This window comes from Argiope bruennichi, chromosome 1 (genome assembly GCF_947563725.1).
Source record: "Argiope bruennichi chromosome 1, qqArgBrue1.1, whole genome shotgun sequence".
In the NCBI taxonomy this organism is placed as follows: Eukaryota; Metazoa; Arthropoda; class Arachnida; order Araneae; family Araneidae; genus Argiope; species Argiope bruennichi.
The window spans coordinates 112,949,420-112,972,514 of NC_079151.1; the positions used below are offsets into that span (position 1 = coordinate 112,949,420).

Sequence of the window (23,095 nt, forward strand, 5' to 3'; positions counted from 1 at the left end):
CTCCTTCACGTATCAGGAAGCGCAAATTGCGCTTGCAAGACAAAAGAATTGAAGCTGATATTATAAACTTTTGCATGAATTTTCAATTTTGAAAATGAAATATGTGGGTTGCATTCAAAAATTTGAAATAATATGGTACACTTTTGTCTGGTGTCAAATACTTGTTTATGTGCCATCTAAAGTCGAAATCATGATAGTCTTCAGCTAAATAGCAAGCACGTATATTTTTGAACATGCCCTCTTCCGTTTTCGTATTTTAAAATGAATGTTTAAAAGTATAATTTATGTAAACATCCGTTTAAATAAATTGTTTATAGTTTGTCGCAGTATTCGTAAATAACACTAAAATTTATAAACAAATTTTTGAACAATCGTTTTTTGTTTACACCAGAGAATTATTTATAACAAAAAATATTTAATAGGTTTCACTACTTTATGTATGGAACGATAGAATTTGTGTCTTTTAAACAGAAAAATTTAAGACTTGTAAATTTAGTTACAAATTTTCTTTTCAAATTTCTGCATTTAATACCATGTTTCATTCCTAAAAATGAATGATATTATTTTTCATGATTTATTAAGTTCGTAGATATTAGATTGATATCGCATATCATATATTATCGTGTTTCATTTTATTTATTTATCTCAAATCAGTGATGTAATATGAATTTTAAAATGTCTAATTATTGTCCAACATTAAAATTTCTGACCTGAATATAAACCAAAACAGTTTCAAAACAAAGAATACCACTCCATTCTTTTTAAGAAAATAATTCTGTCTTCTGTGTAAAGTTACAAAATCTCCTGAATAATTTCTCTCGCTTTTTCATTTTTTTATTCTGAAGAGTTGAATTTAAAAGAAAAGGAATAAAATTTATTTGTTCCCTGCTTCTTAAAACAAATAAAACCTATGCCATTTTTATATCATCGACGTGAATTGAATGAATCCTATTGAACTTTAAAATTGTAATATCCCGATAATGTTTCCTGACAACCAAGCCACTGCATTTTTATTATCGTAATTTCTAACATAAAATATAAAGCCCTGAGAATAGAAATATATTTCAAAATATAGTCCTTTATAAGCACTACTCCACCTGAATTGTTCAAATTTAGTATAAAATTATCACTGCAGTTTGGAACATTTTTATCATGGTACAAAATATATTCACTTTGTCTTTCATTTATTTATTGTTCTTAACTTTCAGTTGAAAGAGTTCATTTAACATTTTTTTCTATATTAAAATTTCTAGGACTCAAGTGAATCACTCTTGGTCTCAACTATAACAATGCCACATTTCTTTTTAAAAAAATGTAAAAATTATTAAAATATTGAAATGATTGTTTTTATGAATAAATTTTCAATAAAGGGGAACTTTTCTCCAATTACAAAATAAATACCAAAAGATGTTAAATAAATCCGTAAAATTATGCATATATTTTAGAAGCAAATAATTTTTTGCCATTTTTGAAAAAGATGAGGAGATACTAGTTATGAAATTTATTAAACAGGTCATTATTTAAAGTGAAAATGTTATTTTAATAGTAGTAAGTAAGATTCGAATAATTCACTACAGTTATGATAGTTAAGAAAATGAAAATCAGAAATAATAGAGAATATGAGAATACACTTCGAAAATCATGTGGATCCTACTGGAAACGCTTTTGAAAGATATACCATTTAGAACAATCATATTTCTTAGCTAGAAGTGAAAATATCCTTTGAGAAGTTTAATATAAACTTCACAAAGCATTTACAGAAAAACAACTTAAACATCTTATTTTAACTCAATTTCATAAACGTAGGCCAAAACATTTACACTGTAAAATGATTAAAATTGTTTTAAATTTTTACCTTTCCTTTTCCCTTTTTTATTTTATCTATTTTTTGCTCAAAATTATATCATAAACATGTAACAGATATGTTATTAGTTTCAAAGAAAAATTATGGCATGAAGCATCTATTTACCAAAATGTTATAAAGCTGCTTGGCTATCATATCTTATTTCAACCGACTTATAGGAACAGGACAAAGGTGTTTTGAAAAGTCATGAGAAAATGCTGAAAGAAGCAGATTGTAGGCAAAGTAGGAAAAGTCATCCCTATTAGTGATAAAATTTAATTTTGAAGAATGTGGACAAATATTTAAATAAATAATTGTTTAAATCTTGTAATACGATTTTTTCACTTTCCTTATAGTGTAACACATTCATAACAGATAGAAATACACACGATATAAATCGAAATTTCTTCATAGTTAGTTTCTCATAGTTTAACTACATATTGCATATTTTTTTTCTGTGAATTCTCTTCTATAATGAAATTATATAGAGAGATTTGTGAAAAAATATATAATTTTTGACTTAAAGGATTAAAACTCTTAAATAAAAAAGCTCAATAAATAATTTATTTACATAAATGCATTTTAAATTGCTTTTAAAATAAGAGCATGTACGTAATATTTATGTTAATGTTTCAAAGTTTACATGGTCGAATTTGTATACACTATTCTATTCGGAATCTAAAATATTTAAAATAAGAATAATTACACGATAATTAACAAAGTTTTAAGAGATAATATTTTAAAATCAAAATTATATTTCCCTATTTTCATTTATTGATATGAAACATCAGATGAAACGCAAACTCTTTCTTCCACTAAATAATAAAAAAGAAGGCGGAGTTTATATTCAATATCGCGCATCTCAAAAAGGAGATTATTTTTTGTGTTTTAGACTTTACGAAATACCCATCGGTTGTGCAGGAGTAATTTGAAGAAAAATATGCAACAGAAAAGTTGAATTATACGTGCATTCTTTATGGATTTCGCCAAATAAAGAATACTGGTTGTTTATGAAAATGAATAAAACCTGGAAGACCCATTATTTCAAGCGATATAGTGAATACAGATTTCTTTATGCGGAGTCCGCAAAAATCCATATTTCACGCTAGTCGTGAGCAGGATATTGTACAGTCAGCTATTCGGAAGATTTTACAACGTTTATTACATCTTAACCCACACCGCATTCAAATATTACGACAAATGAAATCCATAATGTTGACATGCTCATAATGTTTAAAATTAATTGGATTACAGAATAGATAAGTGTTACGTAATGAATGAAGCAGATATACAGAATTAATAGCCTTTGGCAAAAAAACGACAATTTTGCCGTTTGTAGTTTGACAATTTGCTTTTATAGTTGTAGAACATTTTGGTGTATAATAAATTTAAGCCGATTGATTATTTTATAGTTACTATGTATTACTTTTTATTACACAAGTTTTAGAAGAGTAAACTGCTTATAAAGCTATGCATAAGTGTAAAAATGTTTTCAATTAGAATTACATCTATATTATGTATTAAAATCATGTACGTTATCTTACTCTCCATGGCAGTATACCAGCCGCGGTAGAGCGGTTATCCGAAAGGTCGAGTCGTATCCGTTTTCCCCTTGCGTCGTCTTTGATTCTCGGTCACACAGAATCCAGGGGAGGAGATGGACATTCTGAATAAATATTCGGGTTCATATTCTTTTTCAAGAAAAAAGCTATCTGTAAGAAAAAGGATGATGCATAAGTTAAAAATCAACAGACTTAACACATTAGATGATGGCAAACACAATTATTTCATTCTAAAATTTATATATGCTTTCCAATAAGTCAGATTTCCATTGTTCTTATTTCTGAAAGCGAATATGGGTAAAACCGAACCCTCCGAGAAGCATCTGCAGTAGCTATTATTGCAAAAAACAGTTTATGATTTATATAATCATTAGCGATTCTCTGCTCAATTATTAAGAGTTGCAAACTGATTGTCGCCAGATATTAAATGATTAGCATTGTATTTCGATTTGTGAGTAACATTATACTGAAAAGCAGATGTGCCTTTCTCCACCCACATACACGTACTATTCTCTTTAATAATTCTCTGATAACAGTAAAAAAAGTTGGAATTTGGATTAGTTTCTTTTGGATTACATAATCCCTACAATGTCTGCTACATTTTCAAGGAAATACCTTTAACAATTTGCTGAACATATTTCAACAAGGTAATGTAAAGTAACAAAAGTGTTGAACTGATTCGATGCATTTCGTCAATATAATTAACGTCTAGAATATGTATAAGAAGATCAGAGTTATTGAATTATTAAATAAAGCAACAAATTATTTGCAAGAAGGGCAAAAAAAATGTCTCCTAAGCATTATTGATAGTTTTTGCGCGATTCGAAATTTATTTTTAAGTATTTTTGAGGGAAAAAAAAATTGCTGAGCATTGAAATGAAAAAAAAATCTACTCCTTTTATACATGATAATGCACAATCTACCAATTTTTTTTTAAATTTTAGAGATACAAGAATTTATAAAGTTCGAAAAAATCAATATAAAAATAGAAATTATTTTTTTACAGTAAGGAAACTTGTAAAGCTAATTTTCAAAAATTAATATATTCAGTTTAAATATTGTGAGCTTAAGAGCAATTATTTTATGTTTATTGAAAAAAGCTACATTTTTACGAATATAATATAAACTAGTAATAGTATGAATATGGAATACAGTATAAATATCAAATTCTCCACTATTTTACTATCGACAAAAAAATGAATTACTAATTTTACCAAAGGTCTTTATTGTAACGTGCTTTGATTTATTTTAATCGATTTGCTTTTATTTTACTAGGCAGATATTATTTATTTATACATCAAATGTTTAAATTTCAAATCAGGTATAGTGTAAGATTTAAGAAAGATAGAGGAAAAATGAATCATTACAGTTATTGTTTACACACTTAATATTATGTTTAAATTTTATGTTATTGACAAGATACTTAATACATTATAGACATTGTAATATAGCAGAAGTAAATTATTATTCTTAGTATACAAATAATCAATCTTATTCAACAGAAATTCTTTTTTTTATGCAAGTGTAATTTAACAAAATCGAAAGTCGAAAAGAAAAGTAAAGAATTAAATTATAACATAAATTATTAATTATAACCTTTTGAACATGAGCGTGAACTTTTTTCAGCAAATATTAATTGCAGAAATCTTATTAATATTTACATTCATTAATAAAAAGTGCTTATAAAAACTTTTTAATTGTCAAAAGATTGGTGGAGAAAAACAAAAATTTTAAATTATATAATCAAAATCAATAATATAATGTAATAATTATATATCTATTGATGATTATAAATTGAGGTCATTATTGTATTAGAATGCATTGAAAAACAGATATATTTTCTTCTATAGCATTATTTCAAAAATAGAAAAATGAAAAATTGCTTATATACTTTTTAAACTTCAAAAAGTACTTTAAATAATCACTCTGTAAAAAATATACACTTCTTTCAACTTATACCAGAACAATGCATTACATTTAAATTCAATTTTAAGAATATTTTAATAATTACTGAAAATGATGTAATTGCTCTTTGCAAGACATAATTACAAAAATTCTCTCAGTCCATTTAAAGAGAAAAGTATTTCATTCATTTCAAATACCGTCAAACTATTGCTGACTGAAGTATTCACTCAGCAACAGTTAGGTGGAAAAAATTCCATTCATTTGCAGTCCTATGAAAACAGAATCTGGAATGTAAGCAATGAGAATTTCGATGAAAACGAGGAAATGCCCTAGATTTTTAACTAACGTGTAGGTCGTAAAAATATGCAGACAGTTGAGTAACGAGGAAACAAGGCTGGGTAGAGAATAATAACTGCATTTAAGTATTCAAATGTCAGTAACATATGAAGGCTAAAAAAGAACAATATTTTAAACTATTTTACAGAACTTTTTTAAAATAAAATAACTCATGCTATCTAGAATGAATCACGAAGTTACCTAAGTTATTTTTAAGCGATATCATATCTAAATATTTACTTTTTACTAGCAATTTACTCATTAAAAACCTTCTCATGCTCTATTTGTTCCTTATTCAAAATAGACTTTAATTTCTTATTAATCATTAATTAATCAGTACGATCTGCTTGAGTCAACTAAAAGATGCTTTAAATAAATCAAAACAAATTTATTTGATCAATTTGCTACCTGTAAATAATCTAAATGTCACAAAGAGATATTAGTTAAATCTAAAATAATAATATAATGATGCAACAAAATAGGGATCTTATTACAGGCTGACTTTTTAGAGCAACAATATAAAATTCAAATATTTTACCTTAATCGCTAAAAATATTATCGCTTAAAATTTTTCATTTTTTAGAAATTTTTTTTATTTTGTAGTTATAATGATAGAAAACGCTAAATATAGCATTAAATGATGTTCTTTCGACAATGGCATTGCAATGTAAATATAAAGGTTTTATTATTTTCAAAAAATTACACAAAAATTATAAAAGTAGCCATATGGTATTAAGTAACATCAGTTTTTTAAAACAAATTCTAAACCTTATAAGCTTAGTATACTTTATATCTCTTTTATTGTTGAAAAGTTACGGTAGTAAAAAGAACCCATTCTGACAAGATTGAAAATTGTAATTAAAACTAAAAGATAACACTTGTCAATTTCTAATGATTAAATTCATACCTAGAAATATTCATCAAGTTTATGTTGAGCGACTTTGTTCAAAAATGCATGCTCCTTAATATATTAGCAAATTAAATAACTGAGACAAAAAATTAGTAATCGCATATTTTATTATTTGAAATGTTTCAAATACCAAATATTTTAAAAAAATATATCAAAAAATACGACCATTAAAAAATTTGAAATATATATTTATCAAAAAATATAAAATTTTAACATATTATCAATTGAAACATAATTTTTAAAATAATGGTTTTGATTTTAACGATAACTATATTAATACTGGCAAATAATTATCGGTAAGTGGTAAAAGAAAGAATCCATCGATATTAAAAAAATTTGAGTACCAATAGTATCAACATATACTCTTTAAAGAGTAAATATTCTTTCTGAAATTTGAATCTAATCTTATAATTAAGAATAAAATTGCTAATAAAATATTTAAAATATTTTAAAGAATTTCAAATAATTTATTTATGAAATATTTCCCATTCAAAATTCATTGTTTTACCAAAATGCAATATATGCAGAATTTTAGAGTAATAATTAGAACTAATGCTTACATGTGACATATTGTGACAATATATAATCAAATGTTACAAATAACAATTCGGAGGGAGATATAGAAAATCAATTTAATTTACCGCAAAACTGAATGTATTTCCCTAAATGGGTAAAAATTAGCTCTTAATTTTCAATAGATAATTATTTTATAGCTTATAATCCAAATAGCTCAAATTTATTATAATTTAAAAGTTTTGTCAGCAATTGTTTTAAAGGTTCAGAAATTTAAACCCGGAAGAAAGAAATTGTATTTGAATATATTTTTTCTGTATCGAAACTGCATTTGTATAATAAAGTTGAAATGCTAATAAAAATACACGAATTATGATTATATTTTGTAACTTATATCAAATAGTCACATAAAATGGACACAATTTTATCCTCTGTAAAAGCTTTATAACATCGAAATAAAAACAATTATTAACGAACATCGAAACAAGAACAAAATAATAATATAAAATTCAGTATTAATGATCTCTTATACACATCATTAGTTATAAAGAATTCAAATATCTGAACTTTCGCAGACAATTCTGCAGATAAGAATACATACCTATTATTGTATTAAATTTAGGTTACCTCATGAAATCTTAGCAAGATTCTAATATTATTAGCTGGATTTCATATTATTTACCTAGAAACAAAACGTTATTCTATAATTTGTACGGATAGAACCATTATTTTGTTAGAAGATCCACACCCGTGGTCTATCAAAAAGTTTCAGTAAGTAAAATAATGTTTCTGAATTCCTTTTCTCCTAAACAAGTCCCAAATATTCAACTCCATATAAAAACAGATTAACTACTTAAGTGACGTTTTAAGGAAATATTTAAGGAAAAATCCTGAAAATAATATTTGCAGTCCTCAACATCATTTCTTTTCAGCAAAGTAGCCTATAGTTACTCGTACTCATTATCTCCAACCATTACATGTATTGCAAATTCTGGAAGCTGCAATTTGTGTCTAATTATTAAGGAAAACCTATGTAACTTCCTTCCCTAGTGGAAATTCCTAGATCGAGTAATTATATTGCAGATTGTCTTCGAAGTATTCATATCAATTGTCTATATAATTAATTCCGTTGAGAGCTTTATCCAGTACTCGCTTATATAAAACTCTTGTTTCATCTAGAAATGAAAAAGTCTTAATGTTTTTTTTCTCCCATACTCAACATTAACTTCTAAAAGATTTTCATAATTGTTTGATATTACCATTTACTTTGCATTAAACCGGTTACTTATAAAAGAAAGAAATATCTCAACCTAAAGAGTTTAACAATTTAAGTACGTTAATGACTTTAATAATCACAATCAATTATAAAAATAAATACTTTAAATCTCTAAGGACTGGATTTAAGGTTTCTATACGAAATGAAATTGTGTTTTTGTTAATTATTTTATTTTCATAATGAAATGCTGGGTTGCCACTTAGTTGGTTTGTACTTAATGATATTTAGGTTTAAATGGTACTATTAAAATTCAGTTTATAGCTTCAAGTATTAAATTAGCCAAAAATAAAAAAAGCTTTTGAACTGGTTCAACTCAAGATATATAATAATTTTCAAATTTCAGAATTAATCCATTTACCAATATCAAAAGTGATGGTTTTGAGAATAAAAATAAAAATTATTTTATTGTCAATCTGCCTTATAAATACAGCCTTAAAAAATCATGCAATCTCAACATAACTTTCACTTCAAATGAGGTTAACTTCCTGAAACAATTCTTAAACTCCATGAATCAAAATCATATTGGCTTTCCTTGTCTTCTTTACGCATTAGAAATGTTCATAATAGCTTTCATTCAGCTTCTTTATCTACAAATTAATTTAATAAATTAATTAGATAACACATCCTATTTGGGATAATTTGTTACTTCAATCAATATAAAAAAAACCGGCACTCCAAATACTTAAAGTGCCCAGGGGGATTTTTTATGTGTTTTTTAAATAATTGATACCGGAATTTAGTCACAGAATTGAAAGTAGAATTCTGTAATTCATTGCATTATATTTAAAAATCTTAAGTACACAACAATAAAATAATTTATCAGACGAAAACTTAAAACATTTTTCATTTTTTCAATGTAGTAAGGATAACCTTACGCTCAACTTCATATATACATGACAAAAATTGCTATTTCAAAATGAAATTACATTTTTAAAAGACTGCGATTTAAAAATAATAGAAAATAAATTAAATAAACTAATTGCGAAAGAATAAATAATCGTTGCATATATTTTTCTTTAATATTTATTGAAAAAGAATGTTCTTCTATGCATGAAAACACAATTTTCAGTAACAAAAAATTTCTTTTCTTTCTTCTGAAAGTATTAAGAACTTTGATCTTGTTTCATATTTCATAAAACTTCTAGATTTAGGCCTCCTCTAATACAGTTATATGCTAATAAAAAATTGTAGAATAAAACTTTTAATTAATATTTCATATTTCTTTAGGAACTTTAATATAATCACTTATATAATGGTTTTCATAACAAAAATAGATGCAGTCATTTGTAGCATTTCTGATTCAATATTACTGAAAAGCATAACCAGCAGTGTGGAATTGTTAAATGCTGTATTTTTTTTTTTTTTTTTTTGCAAAATGTTTTCAATTCTATGATTTGTATATAAATGCACTTTCATGCTAATATATAAGGATAATAATCTAAATAAAATTAGTAGCAATTAAAGAAATGAAATTTTTAAATTTTTCTATCTCATAGAAGATTTCATTGAATTTACTGAAAAAATATAATACTCGATATAAATTAAGGAAATTCTTTTCAATTCAACAAACATAAGATTATTATTTCTTTTATTTCATCTTCTCGTATTTTCATGAAGGAATCTGTCATTTTATGATTTCTTATCACTTTCCATCTGCCACACACTTCAGAATATTTCAAATCCAAGCTTCCAAAACGTCCTTTTCTACACAAACAAACATAATTCATTTCAAAATGATGACCTTTCAAGACTGTCAAAGCTTATCCATCTACAAACTGTTTGAAAGTCAATCCGCGTTTTTTCTGACAAACATCGATTGTATTCGATTTACTAATTTAGTGTTCAAAATGAATTTTACATAATGGAGTATTAGAAATAGGCATCTAGTGTTATTGGAATATTATATATCTAGTGTTTTGAAACTACAAGTGCCAAATTCGTTGGCACAATAATGAATAAATGAATAAGTACGAGTATCTCTCAGATAAGTTTGCGGTTCGGTAGGAATTGTAAGTAACTCCAAAAATTAGTTTTTATTATATGTAGGCTCTAAATATACTGTAAACACAGTCGATTTACTTATCTTTACTTGTTTTTACTTTGTTTCAAATTACTATAATCAACCTTTTTAAAATGTAACGATATTTTGATTTCTATTTAGCAATTTCTTTATTTTTTTTTATCTATCATCATGCATATGATATCTCTTTATGACTTCGGCGGTACAAAGATTATACTTAAATTTGCTTAATCTAGCTATGATAAATGAAAAAAGTTTGAAGAAGGTAATTAGCGGCAAAATAAAAAAAATCGAAATTCACGTAATTTTTTCATCAAATCTCTACTATCATTCATTATTATAAAAAAGGAACGAAAACCGCTAAATATATTACTTGTTTAAGGAATCTCGTGGAAATAAAGATATGCAAATTAAAATAGATTAAGAAATCTGGTAATTTATCTTTTTTTCCCTCAAAAAACAGTGAAAAGATTCATATCCTCTTTTAATTTACTGATTCACATGAGATAATGTGCTATAAAATATGTATAAGGTTTAAATAAAAATTCAACCAGTTTAACATAAAAACGATGAAATTTTATTCTGAACATATACATAAATCACTAATACAGTCCTTAATAATCATTATAAAGGTAAAATCAGTATTAAAACATTTAAGTATAATCGAAACTTTATGTAATTTTGCAATTTTCCCAGTGTTCTGAAATAGTTTGCTTAGAATATTGCATGTATTCGTTTTATAATATATTAGATTTATAATATGTTATAAAACGAATAAGTTTTATAATACATTAGATTCATTTTATATTTTTAAAAAGAATATTAATTGTGGGAAAAATGCTAAAATATCTTACGAAGGTATTAAACTTTTTAAAATAGGTTTTCAAAAAATAGTATTAGATTAAGACAGCTTTTGCATTTAACTGAAAAGTATTGATTAAAGAATGTATTAAATTTCATACTAATGTTTAAAACAATTTGAATGAAATTGCGAATTTTCTTAATAAACTAGTCAAATTTTAACACTTTTAGAAAACGTTTCTAAATCCATTCTGAATCGTGTCTCTCCCCCCCTCCTAAAAAAACATCATTATTTTGTTTTAAAAAGTAATTTTTTATTCTAATTATTTTAAACTTTTCAATCTTAAATTGATAATTAATTATTATAGATTATGAATCTTGAAATCAGCTTTTGACAAATTCATTACCTGATTCCTTCTCTCATGTGGCATCACAATTTAATTATATTAATCCATTAACTGATAATTAGAGTCTGGAAATATTAAAAATGTATAATTTATCGAAGGTACACAAGCAAACAAAACTTCCATTCTCTTGGAAATAACAGGAAGTGAGAGTAAATTCGATCATAAAATACTTTTTTTACAAAAAGAAAACGATAAATTGAAAGTACTTAAAAAAACAGGCAGAATAAATTAAGCTTTAAAATTTGGTGACGTTTGTTCACAAATTACAGTTTTTTATATTATGCGAATATGTTCGCAAGAGGTGACCTATCTAAAATGGTATAAATTGATATATCCAATCGTAATTCCTGCGTCAATATGTTTTTATAATAGTACCTATCCATTTAAGAATGCAAGAAAAAAAATTGCTAGATAACGAAATTACAATCAAAGACCATTACATAAAAAAGGAGTTTTCTTATAACCCGTTTGGTTGTAAATGCTACGAATTCAAGCTAGCTAAACTCTGAAAAAATTTAAGCAGATGTTTTTCACCATACTCCGTCTTGTTCTTAATGATAGCATTTTTCATTCCCCTGGAAGGCATGTAAAAGCGCTGCTAGCTGTAAAACGAATTCTCTGACTACAATACTTTAAGCGCAGAGAAAACAACCACAAATTACCTAATTCGATAGAAAACGAATCGAGCTATATCGTCTGCCAAACTCTAATACTGCAATACTGGCAATACAGAATTAGTTATTAAATAGATATTACAATATATTTGAGAGAAAATGGTGTAAAAAAAAGAAAAATTTAAAAAATCTTCAGTTAAAATTTTTTACGTTTTTAATGGTGTCTTTTATTAAATGTTTAGATTTTTTTATCCTATTTTAAGTGCTTAATTGCAAGCAATTAATATAGGATCAAAGAATATAACTATTAAATAAAGGATGGAAATTGTTAATAAAATGAATTATAGATAGAAACAATATCATTGCATGCATCGCAAATTTAACGAAATAAATCATTGTTATTAATTTTTATCTATGAGATCGTTCAATTATACTGTTATATTATCTTTGTAATGATAAGTGGCCAAGAGAAAAGAAAGAAAATTAATATGTACTATCTATATTAAAATGATACATCTTTAACAAAATGCTCAATTAGTTAAATCAGTAAATCATCAGTATCAAATCTATACATGTATACATAATTTGATATAATAATATGCATAGTTTTTTTGTTACCCATAGATGGAATGTTAAAACAAGAAACCATTAAGTCGTTTTCACTTTTAGTAAAAAGCTTATGATGTATTAGTAAGCTCGAGTTTATTTAAAACAGAATTTAAAACAGATTTTTTTTATCCTGCCAGTTTAACATTGAGTTTCTTCTTTAACCGTCATGGTTGAATTTTGTCTTAAAAAATCTATGAGATGTATACATACATTTTTATTGGAGTTGAATCAATGCTTATACCAATATTCTAAAATTAATGATTAAACAAAATTGTACACAATAGACGCTAAATTTAAAAATAGCAGCAAAGAGAAGGCAATTTCAAATACAAAATTCGCACTTTCTATTTTAAATACATTATATCAGAAAAATTATATTATGTCAAATAAACTATAACAGAAATATATAATTTCTTTGATCGAAAATGACAAACATATTTTAAAAATAAAAAAAGAAAATGAGGAGACAATGAAGTTATGGTTGAGAGCAATGGTTTGAACAAAGTGAAAAAATAAAAAGTAGTAAATAGTAGTCAAGTAAGCAAAAAAAAAAAAAAATCAGTAAATCTTGTAATCATTTATAAGACTTCTTCATTAACGTTTATTAATGTCATGAATGATTTTAATGCATCTACTTATTCTTGTTCTTATAAACATTAGTGTCCTCTTTAAGAGAACACACAAGAGTTAATTGGAGGTAGATTTCGAAATTTTAAACAAAAGGTAGATGATGGAGATGATACTGAACCGACATCCCCCATCTAAATATGACAAACGTACCAGCGGGAAACCGTTTTTCTCTTGACAACAGATTTAGTCTGTCGCAAATTCATATATAGGAGGTATTTTCGTGGGATTGACTTTCGAACTTGAAACATTCTGCATGGAAGCTGAGATTTTACGATAAAATTACGGATTAGAAAGGTAAGAAAGTAGAAATTCTTATAAACTGAAGTTTTTAAAAAATTTGTCTACATTTCTGAAAGAAAGATAATCTAGTTTTAGAACAAAAGATTATATTAGAAAATTCATAGATATTTCCACAAAATAATGATTCCTCAATTTTATTTAGGTGTTGTTTCATGATGTTTAACGCTGTAAACAAACCTCTAAAATTATAACAAGGTATGATACCGATGGACTTTACTTAATTAAAGCTAATAATGAATTTCTCATTTTGATATTTAAAAAGATAACATTAAAATATGAAAAGTAAAATTTTGAAATATATTCTTAACTACTCTTAAAACTCTATATGCGGAATGGTAGCCTCTCGTTTTTAGCAAATATGAAAGACTTTATTGAAATGAATTACTTCGTTTTATTATTTTCATGCTTCATTTGTAAGTGCAGTTTCCTTTAGTCATGGTGAAACAGAAGTTCTTCCTTCTGTGGAATGTTTAATTAAACATAATTTGTTGTATGCTCATTAAAAATTGCTCTAATTTTAGAAAGTTTATAAAGAAAGAGTGAAAAGAATTCGAAACACGCGGTTAAAAGGTCGAAAAGGAAGATAAACAAGAACTTGGCCACCTGAAACAAAAAAAGAAGAAGAAAAAGAATGAAAGAAACGTAATCAATGCTCCCAGAACCTCGCTGTATAATTGTAAGTTCAGTTTCTCTTATGAGTTCATCGAATTCTTGCCGTGACCTTGGAGAAGGCTGCAATCGCCCCATCCGCCTCTCTGGAGACTTCCTACTCATTTGACCTAAGGCACAGGTAGGCATCAGCACAGTTGGGTGTTGGAAGCTATTCAAACTTTACTCACATTCTTTACGTAGATACGTTGAGTTTCTAGATGATTCTTTAGAGTTGAAGCAATACTAGGTGATGAAATGATTTCTAAATTAAGAGTTTCTAAATGGTTAACGTCTTTCTAAAATATAGCCTCGGGGTATATTTAGGTATTTCTAAATATAGTGCAAGTATTTTTTGCAATCAAATTCTTTAGAAATTAAATTTTTGAAGCATTTAAAGAAAAATAATTAACAAACTTTGTAATAATTGGTGTTTGTTGTAATAACAATAATAACCTCTTTGCATAAGATGACAATAAATATTCTAAAAGCGGGTAAACAAGCAATGAATCTCACAATGTAACTTTTTATTGATAGTCTTATGAAAAGAAAAGAAAAATTTATTTTCAAAGTTATGGTGATTTATTATTCTAATATTATTCACGGATTATTTGTTATTCTAATATTACATAGCAATATGAACCAAAGGTAGGAAGAAACTGAAACTAAGAAGAAATAGGGCACATCTTTATCATTAAAGTTTAATAAGATGCATTATTTATATCCTTATTTTATCCAAACATCGATAATCATTGTTTATCGATTTCCATTCCATTTCACATTTCCATTAAATAACAAAGTATGTCAATCTAAAAAAAAATCTCACTTTCTCTCTTTCGAAAACAAACTGAAATGCTTTTATAACATTAAATAACTAACTTCCTTGGAATATTTTCTCCTTTATTCTATTATTCAGTATAATTAGATTTTCTTTTTATTCCTTCTCTTACAAATTTTTTCATTAATTATTAATATAATTTTGGAATTAGTGTCAAAAGCGGATTTTGGAAACAAGAAGCCACTGCAACAAAATCGCTTTGATGTCCCTTCCCTTTGCCCCATATGGTACATTCATTTTTGGCATTGTAATACCTCAGGTATAAAATATGTTTTAAATAGAATTACAGATTTTTATATTAGCTGTAAATTTAGCAAAGTCACAGAAATTACAAATTTAATCAAGTAGAATTTATTATTTCTTTTTCTTTCATTGATTCCAGAAAAATGTGAATACAAAGGCAAAGGAGACATTCTTTAAATATCATGCAGAAATAGTAATCTAATCTAAAATGCAATTGATTTCAGACATATGTTAATAAAAAGATAATTGAGAAAAGAAATAACAAATCGAAATTCTAGTCAGTTATATTAGGGAATATTTTTACAATGATATTTGAATGGGTATATATATATATTTCTTTTCTTTGAATTCTGAAGAATATCATAAAAGAGTCTTTTTGTTCCCAGTTTTATATTAAATATTTTTCTTTTCAAATTACTACATTCTAATTTTGTACAAAAATGTTTTAGAGCTGCTTTACTTTTTATTAAGAATGAATCATTAAATTTACTACACAATATCACATCATAGTGTAAAATCATTGTAAAAATTCCACATTTGCATTCCAAAACTTCACTCTTTTCCATTACAATCGAAATTCAGGGGAAAAGCTTTATTTAAGGATGTACAGTTTGTGATTAATTTTTTTTTTTTTTGGTTAGAAATTATTCTTAACTTTCCGTATTTTCTTATTATCCTTTTTTAAAAATCGTAGCCTACTTTGAATTCAATTTATAAAAGAAAAAATACATAATGTGCGAAATTTTACAGCTTTCACTTATTTACTAATCTACTTATAGTAGAATTCAGTTTTCAAAAGCAAATGAATTTCTATCTTTAAACCAGAAATTTCTTTTAGATCTTTAAGAAAACTTGGCGTTAGAAAAAACTCATATGGACATTAAAAATAATCCTAATATTTTAGAAATAAAGCAAATTCAAATACAGAATTTCTGCTAATAATGCTCACTGTGAAAGATATTTCTATACATTCGCATTTCTTCAAAGTATTTAAGTGTTCATGCATTAGTTAACTTAAAATTAATCGAAATGACTACTAATGTAATTTTAGTTTTCTGGTATTTTAGGGAATTTCTTTACAGTTCTTTACATTATTAAATATATTTAACGGTGAAATAGGAGCTATAAGAAAAATAAGAAGAATAAGAAACATAAGTATTTTTATTGAGGTTTTTGTGTGTGTGTGTGTGTGTGTGTGTGTGTGTGTGTGTGTGTGTGTGTGTGTGTGTGTGTGTGTGTGTGTGTGTGTGTGTGTGTGTGTGTGTGTTCATGAATATATTGACTGATTTTAGCAGTTTATTTTTATTCTCTATCCTAGATTAACATTATTTAGAAAATATATTTAATTTTTTGCATTTTAATTTAAAAAAATTTATATTTGAGAAGAAATTATAGCTTAAAAACATCGAAATAAAAGCCTTAAAATAAAAGGCAAAAATAAATAATGCAAAACGATACTTTTTAAGTAAAAATAAAAGAAACGTAGCAATATAAAAGATAAAAAATATATAGTCTTGTAAAATTCTTTTTTTTTTAATTCTCTTATGGCGAATTGAATTGATCTTTTTTAAATTTTCGACAGAGTGAAAGTAAATGCGTTTTTAGTATGCCAACAAGCTGAATCATTTAAAAGTACCTACAATGATCTAGAAACGGAAAAACCTTTTCTAAAATTTTAATACTAGAAAAATTCCTAGATAACTCTGAATATCTCATTTGATTTCCCTGTGATTTTAGTAATGCTCAGCATTCTGAATTGTGGGAATCAGGTCAGAGTGATTAAAATTTGAGGTGAAATTAAAGTTTTCAGACTCATGATATGAGTCATTTGTGTATGACCTAAAAGCTTGACAAAAGCACAACACAATAGATATTTATTGCAGCAAAAAGAATCCGATCACTTCAGTGACACATCGAGGGATTACTTGAAAAAAGACTCTATTGTAAGTATTAATGAATTTCGCGGAATTCAGATATTAGATGTTGAAAATTGTTTCCATAAATTTGGCTTATAAAATTTGCAAATGTAATATATATATTTCATCGTTTTCTTCAGGGGGGAAAAAGAAACCCTCGACAAAATTAAAACTATGCTGAAATCTATTTGTCAAATGTCATTATCTCAAAAACTATACATGCCAATCATCAAAACGTCAATCAACCATTGTTCCGACGAACCGGGACAATTTTAATATTCAGGACAATCGTTACATTCATCATAAATTGGATTAAACAGTTTGGAAAATCTATCCAGAAAGAAAAACTGACAATAGCATTAAAGAAAAATCGTTACATTTTTTAAAGTGTCCTTATGGCCTGTTAAGAAAATGAATATCAAGTTTCTCCTTTCATTACCAATGAAAAAAACTGAAAATATTACATAAAATTGATATGAATGCTCACACGCTTGAACTTACCGAATATTATGGATGAAAGTCTGAATAATTTCTTTTATATGGCCCTCTTATTTCTCACATAATTAGAATGGACCATTTCTGAAAAAAAAAGATTGTAAATAAGCATATACTCAAATCCATTATGAATAAAACAATAACTTAAAATATTAACTTACAAAATGAATCACATTAATTATCAAAATCAATTGCGTATACAACTAAATTATGTCAAAGAAAACCCCCATGAAACATCGTTTTATAATCCAAATACTATCATCTGTTTCTTAACAATGCAATGATTTTCAATTTATGCATATTTTGTGGATTATTGAACATTAAATCTAGAAGAGAGAGTTCAGTGTTCTCATGTTGAGGATACATAGATGGTTATAGAATCGATTCTATTATTTAACAACGATTTCAAAAATATTAGGTCCTTTCTCAATTAAATTATAATATTTTACATATTACAGTATTTTAATATATTCAAGCTGCGTGGTAAAATATAGAAAATATGGCCCTAAATTTTGAAAAAAAGAGCCAAAAGAAATTGTATAATAAATATAATTGTAAATAGTATATTAAATTTCAATATACTAGTAAGAAAAGATACATTCAATTAAAAAAATAAAATAACTTATTCAAAAGTAGAGAAATATTTATTTGTACTCCAAAAGTTGTTTTGATATTAATTATTCAAAGTTTCAAAATTAATTAATTTACAGAACACGAGTAATACTGAACTAATACTGAATTGTGATTTTAAAAAGCTAATTTTCAAACATTTAAAGTTGTAAAAACTGTAAAATACTCTGTTTTTCGGAGAATTCGAATTTTGATCCAATTATTTCTTATTTTACCAGATTCTTTAACATGAAAAAAAGCCATCAGAAGTGAAAAAATAACTTTGTAATTAACTTAATTTTTATGCCTTATGTAGTAATTTATATATTTTGTTAATAACTTCAGGTAGTAAACCATTTTTACCGTGTGTCCTTACAGTATGTTAAATAAAAGATGATGATTTTATAAATTGATATGATTTTAAACGAAATAACTACTTTTAACAAAGAAAAGTGTCTTACTGACAGATGAAGCTATTGAATTATGAAAAATATGAGATGTAACTTTCTATAGATACAAAAATCAAGGTGGCTGATTTTTAAATTTTCCATATGATATTGCAGAAAACTGTTTAATGTATATTTGTAACACTATTAGCAAGTTGTACATATAGGCGATTTTACCCTTTTTCAGTTAAAGATACATGGAAGTTTTAAATTTCAGTTTACTTTTGCAAAAATATCAAGGATTTTCGAATTTTTTTATTTTATCAAATTGTTGCACATCAAAGCGAGGATAAAGAAATATTGTGTGCCTATTAAAGAGGATTATTGTTAGTCTGGGAAACATGGTACAAAACTTAATCCAATCCAATTTGAAGAATATCAGTCTGTAAGTATGCTACATCTCAATATTGGTACTTTTCCGTTTCAATAAACAATGGCTTTGCTAATTTTGATTATATCTTAAAATATAGTGAATGACATCCATAATCTTTTATAGTTAAAGTTATTAGTTAGAAAAACAGAAAATAACCTAATAAATACGTCTTCTATCAAGCCAAGTTATTCTTGTATTCGATTGAGTATATATGTTTTTTTGGATCTCTGGCATACAAAATACAAATTAAAAGTTCTTTTCAAAAAGTTATTAAATCAAAGCATTTTCATGCACTATTTGATGAGTCATTTGTGCAATAAATTCAACATCACATCAAATTAAATCTTTATTCAATTTTCGTTTTTCAAATCGCATCATGACCAAAGCTCTTTTCCTTCGCCTTATTGTAAATTTTCGACTCTTAGATCTTTAATCCTACAGTTTCTGTGCTAAGTGTAATAAATAACAACAGAAATTAACATTAATAACTAAAAGAAAGATTGGTTAACAGCGTCTGTATTCTAACAAATAAAGTAATACAGCATTCATAAATTATGGCCTTTAAAAACTTTATAAAGATATCCAAAAAAAATTTATTTTAGCGAGAAAAATATTTTTTTTCTCCCGAGAAAATGTATTGTTATTAAATAATAGCGGTGCTGTCATTACGCTATTAGTAAAATTTAAAGTATCGATAAAACAGGTAAATATTATTTGTTATGTTAATTTCTTCTGAAAGCTGTATTCAAAGGTTCGCATTATTCAAGAATAATAAAAATTGCTTGTTCAACTTTTATGAAGTTCAGTGATTTCTCGTTCATCTTATCAAGTATTTGAATATAATAATATTAAAAAAATGGAAAAGTTATTATTCTTGCATTATAAATCTATTATTAAGGTAATTAATGCAAGTTAAGCAGTTTAAATCATGACATAAAATCAGTAATCGCCGTAAAAGAACAAGAATAATTGAACACTCTTAGATATTATATGCACTTCCACGGAAGTGGTCTATAGGCACTATAGCTGTTGTCTGTCGGAGAAACGTAAATGAAATAATTAAGCAATTGAAAATATTCAGTATATGAATAAATACATCATGAACGCACGAAGACAGCTTATCTTCCGAATCGGAGTTCTTAGAAGACTTCAGGCATCGTTAGACGGCCTATATTACAAAAGAATTTTTCAGCCGCTGGTAAAGAATATGAAAATGCTCAAAGAATAACCAAGGTAACATTCCATAGCAAGCGCTATCAAGCAATGAACTGAAGAAAACATCAATTAGGTCCAGACGTGCATCGGAAAAATATATTGCTTAATGAAGGTTTCCATTTTTTTTGCTTTTCTACCAAAGACACATTATTTTTATCATAACTTAATCTAACATGGTTTAGTTTTTCTTGTATTTTTATAGATATTTTCTTCATAAAATTCATGTTACATATAACATATATTTTTGTCTTGGTCAAAATATCTTTTTTTAATAATTTATTTATAGGAATTTTTTAAATATATTTTAATTATTTTGAAGTATAATTTAATTACTTTCAAACATTCATTCTGACATAAACTTAGTAATTTTTTGACTTGAATTAGAGAATATAATGTAGAAGTAAATAAATAAATTCAATGTTCAATAATTTAAAAAATAAGGAAAAATAATTCTATAATAATCAAATAATTATATAATGATATTAAGTATTGAATCAAAAATTTAATAAAAGAAAAAAATTCTATATTTGAATTCAATTTCAGATATTCAAATTTTAATCATTAATTCGGATTTATTTGACTCACTTGCATAAAAAACTCTTATCTCCTATATTTCTAAAATGCTGATTTAATTGTAACCCTTCTTGATGATTGAAGTATTTTGATAATCGCAATAATATGTATTAGATATATATTAGTGTTCCATTGTTGTTTAAAACGATTTAAATAATTTTTATTATATTTCATTTAATCTCTGCCTTGATATCGACGAAATTATTATAGACAATACGTATAAATTGAACGCATAATATTTTTGATACGATAAATAATATGCTAAATTTATGAAGTAAACACACGTAAAACATACAAATATTAAAGAATAAGATATATAAATTATATTAAAGTACGTTTTGAAATTATTTTAGGAATCTGAATAATAGATAAATAAAAGGCTTCGCATTTTTTCTGAACATCCAAATTAAAGTAATTTCAGTAAGAGATCAGAATTTGCAATGTAAAATATACCTACACCGCAAAGGAAATATGAATAAATAAATACTTAATTATGAGATAAGAATATTATGTCATAAACTGTATATTATATCCCTTATTATAAAACGGCCTAACTTCAATGCATCCAAAATCAATATTACCAGGAAACGGAAGTTGATAATGTAAGTAATGAAATAATAAACCGACAGCGAATTTCCTCTTTTGTTGAAGAACACCATGAAAATGATAAATTATTTGATATTTTCGAAGTATGTTACGAATTCTAATCCCTATACTTTACTTTAATAATCCTTTCTGAACCATTCTTTTGGATTTAGAGTAATCTTCTGAACTTAGATTATATAAAAATTATGTATAATTGGAATAACTCAGGGCAATCATCCGAATGAAGCTTCTGAATACTCATATGAAAAAATTCTATTAAAAAAAACAATGTATTCCGATTTTATACCCCTGTATGTCAGATTGCAATTACGTAAATTTCAAAATTAATACTTGTAAAAAATTTTGAAAGCTGTATTTTCTTATTATGCTTTATAACTGAAACAATTTTTTTCACTGAAAGTATGCATTGTGTAAAATTGCATATTTAATTAATTCGATAGACGATATCGGAGTGATAACAGTTTTAAAGCTAGATGCAGTGAAGTTTTGTGTACTTGAATATAAAAAGCATTTCTCATGCAAGTTTTAATACTTGCGAAAGTTTTTCATGATGCTATTTTCACGTTTGGCAACTTCTATGAATAAATAATAATAATTTCTTCCACCAAAATAAGCAAAAATCCTCTCATAAGTATATTCCTAAATTATCACTTTTGGAAACAATTCCACAGAATAAAAGCGCCCTAGAAGTAAAAGAAATGATATCGAAAAAAGTAATGAATGCCAGGAATATAATCATTTAGTTGTAATTATCTGTTTTTGGCAATGCAATTTTGAATTGAACTTCATTCTTCAAAAATAAATTTTTTGAGTATTGCTCTGAGTAATTGTTGGTTTTGCATATTTGCCCCATGTTAATATTTGAGCTTGATTTAAATAAAAAATACACATGAAGAAATGAAGAGGTAATGTTGCGAAAGACCATTATTAAACATAACTTTTTTGTTAGTAATTATAGACTAGGCAGATGGTCGAATTTGGGATAGTCAAAATGTTATTATTACAATAAATGTACTTTTTATAGTTGAAAATCATTATTAGCCTTTTTAGTTCTTTGATTTAACACCAACGTTAGTCTTTGCGATAATAATTTGTTCAACTAGTTAAATTTGAATTTCTATAAGATTTCATACGCTGGCTCAAAATTATTTTTAATAGTAATCATAAGTTTTAATTGCAATACTGTTATATTTTAATTTTAATGCTGTTAATACTTATCAGCAATTTCATCTTTATAGTACAGACTTCAAAGAAACTCAAGGAAACGTTTCACAATATTTGATATGTTGCTGTTTTTCTATTTATTCTCAGATTTGACGCCTACATTTAAATCATACACTAGACAATGATATATAAAAAATTAAACGAACAATAATCAATTTATATTGTTATTTCGATTTTTAAATT

The 23,095-nt window shown here is 25.8% G+C and overlaps 1 protein-coding gene across 3 annotated transcripts in view; it reads right to left on the minus strand.

The window, feature by feature from the left end:
• Positions 1–23,095, minus strand: part of LOC129981756 (uncharacterized) — a 71,167-nt gene that overhangs the window by 20,092 nt on the left and 27,980 nt on the right. The window contains exons 3-4 of one of the 3 annotated variants that reach the window (XM_056092745.1): positions 17,873–17,950; positions 3,378–3,555 (exon numbers count right to left, since the gene is read on the minus strand). In XM_056092745.1, the coding sequence (XP_055948720.1) occupies positions 3,378–3,394 (17 nt within the window). In that variant the 5' untranslated portion in view covers positions 3,395–3,555; positions 17,873–17,950. Of the gene's footprint in view, positions 1–3,377; positions 3,556–7,670; positions 7,783–17,872; positions 17,951–23,095 lie in introns of those variants that run through there. The other 2 variants (XM_056092753.1, XM_056092762.1) reach the window with 2 other exon arrangements.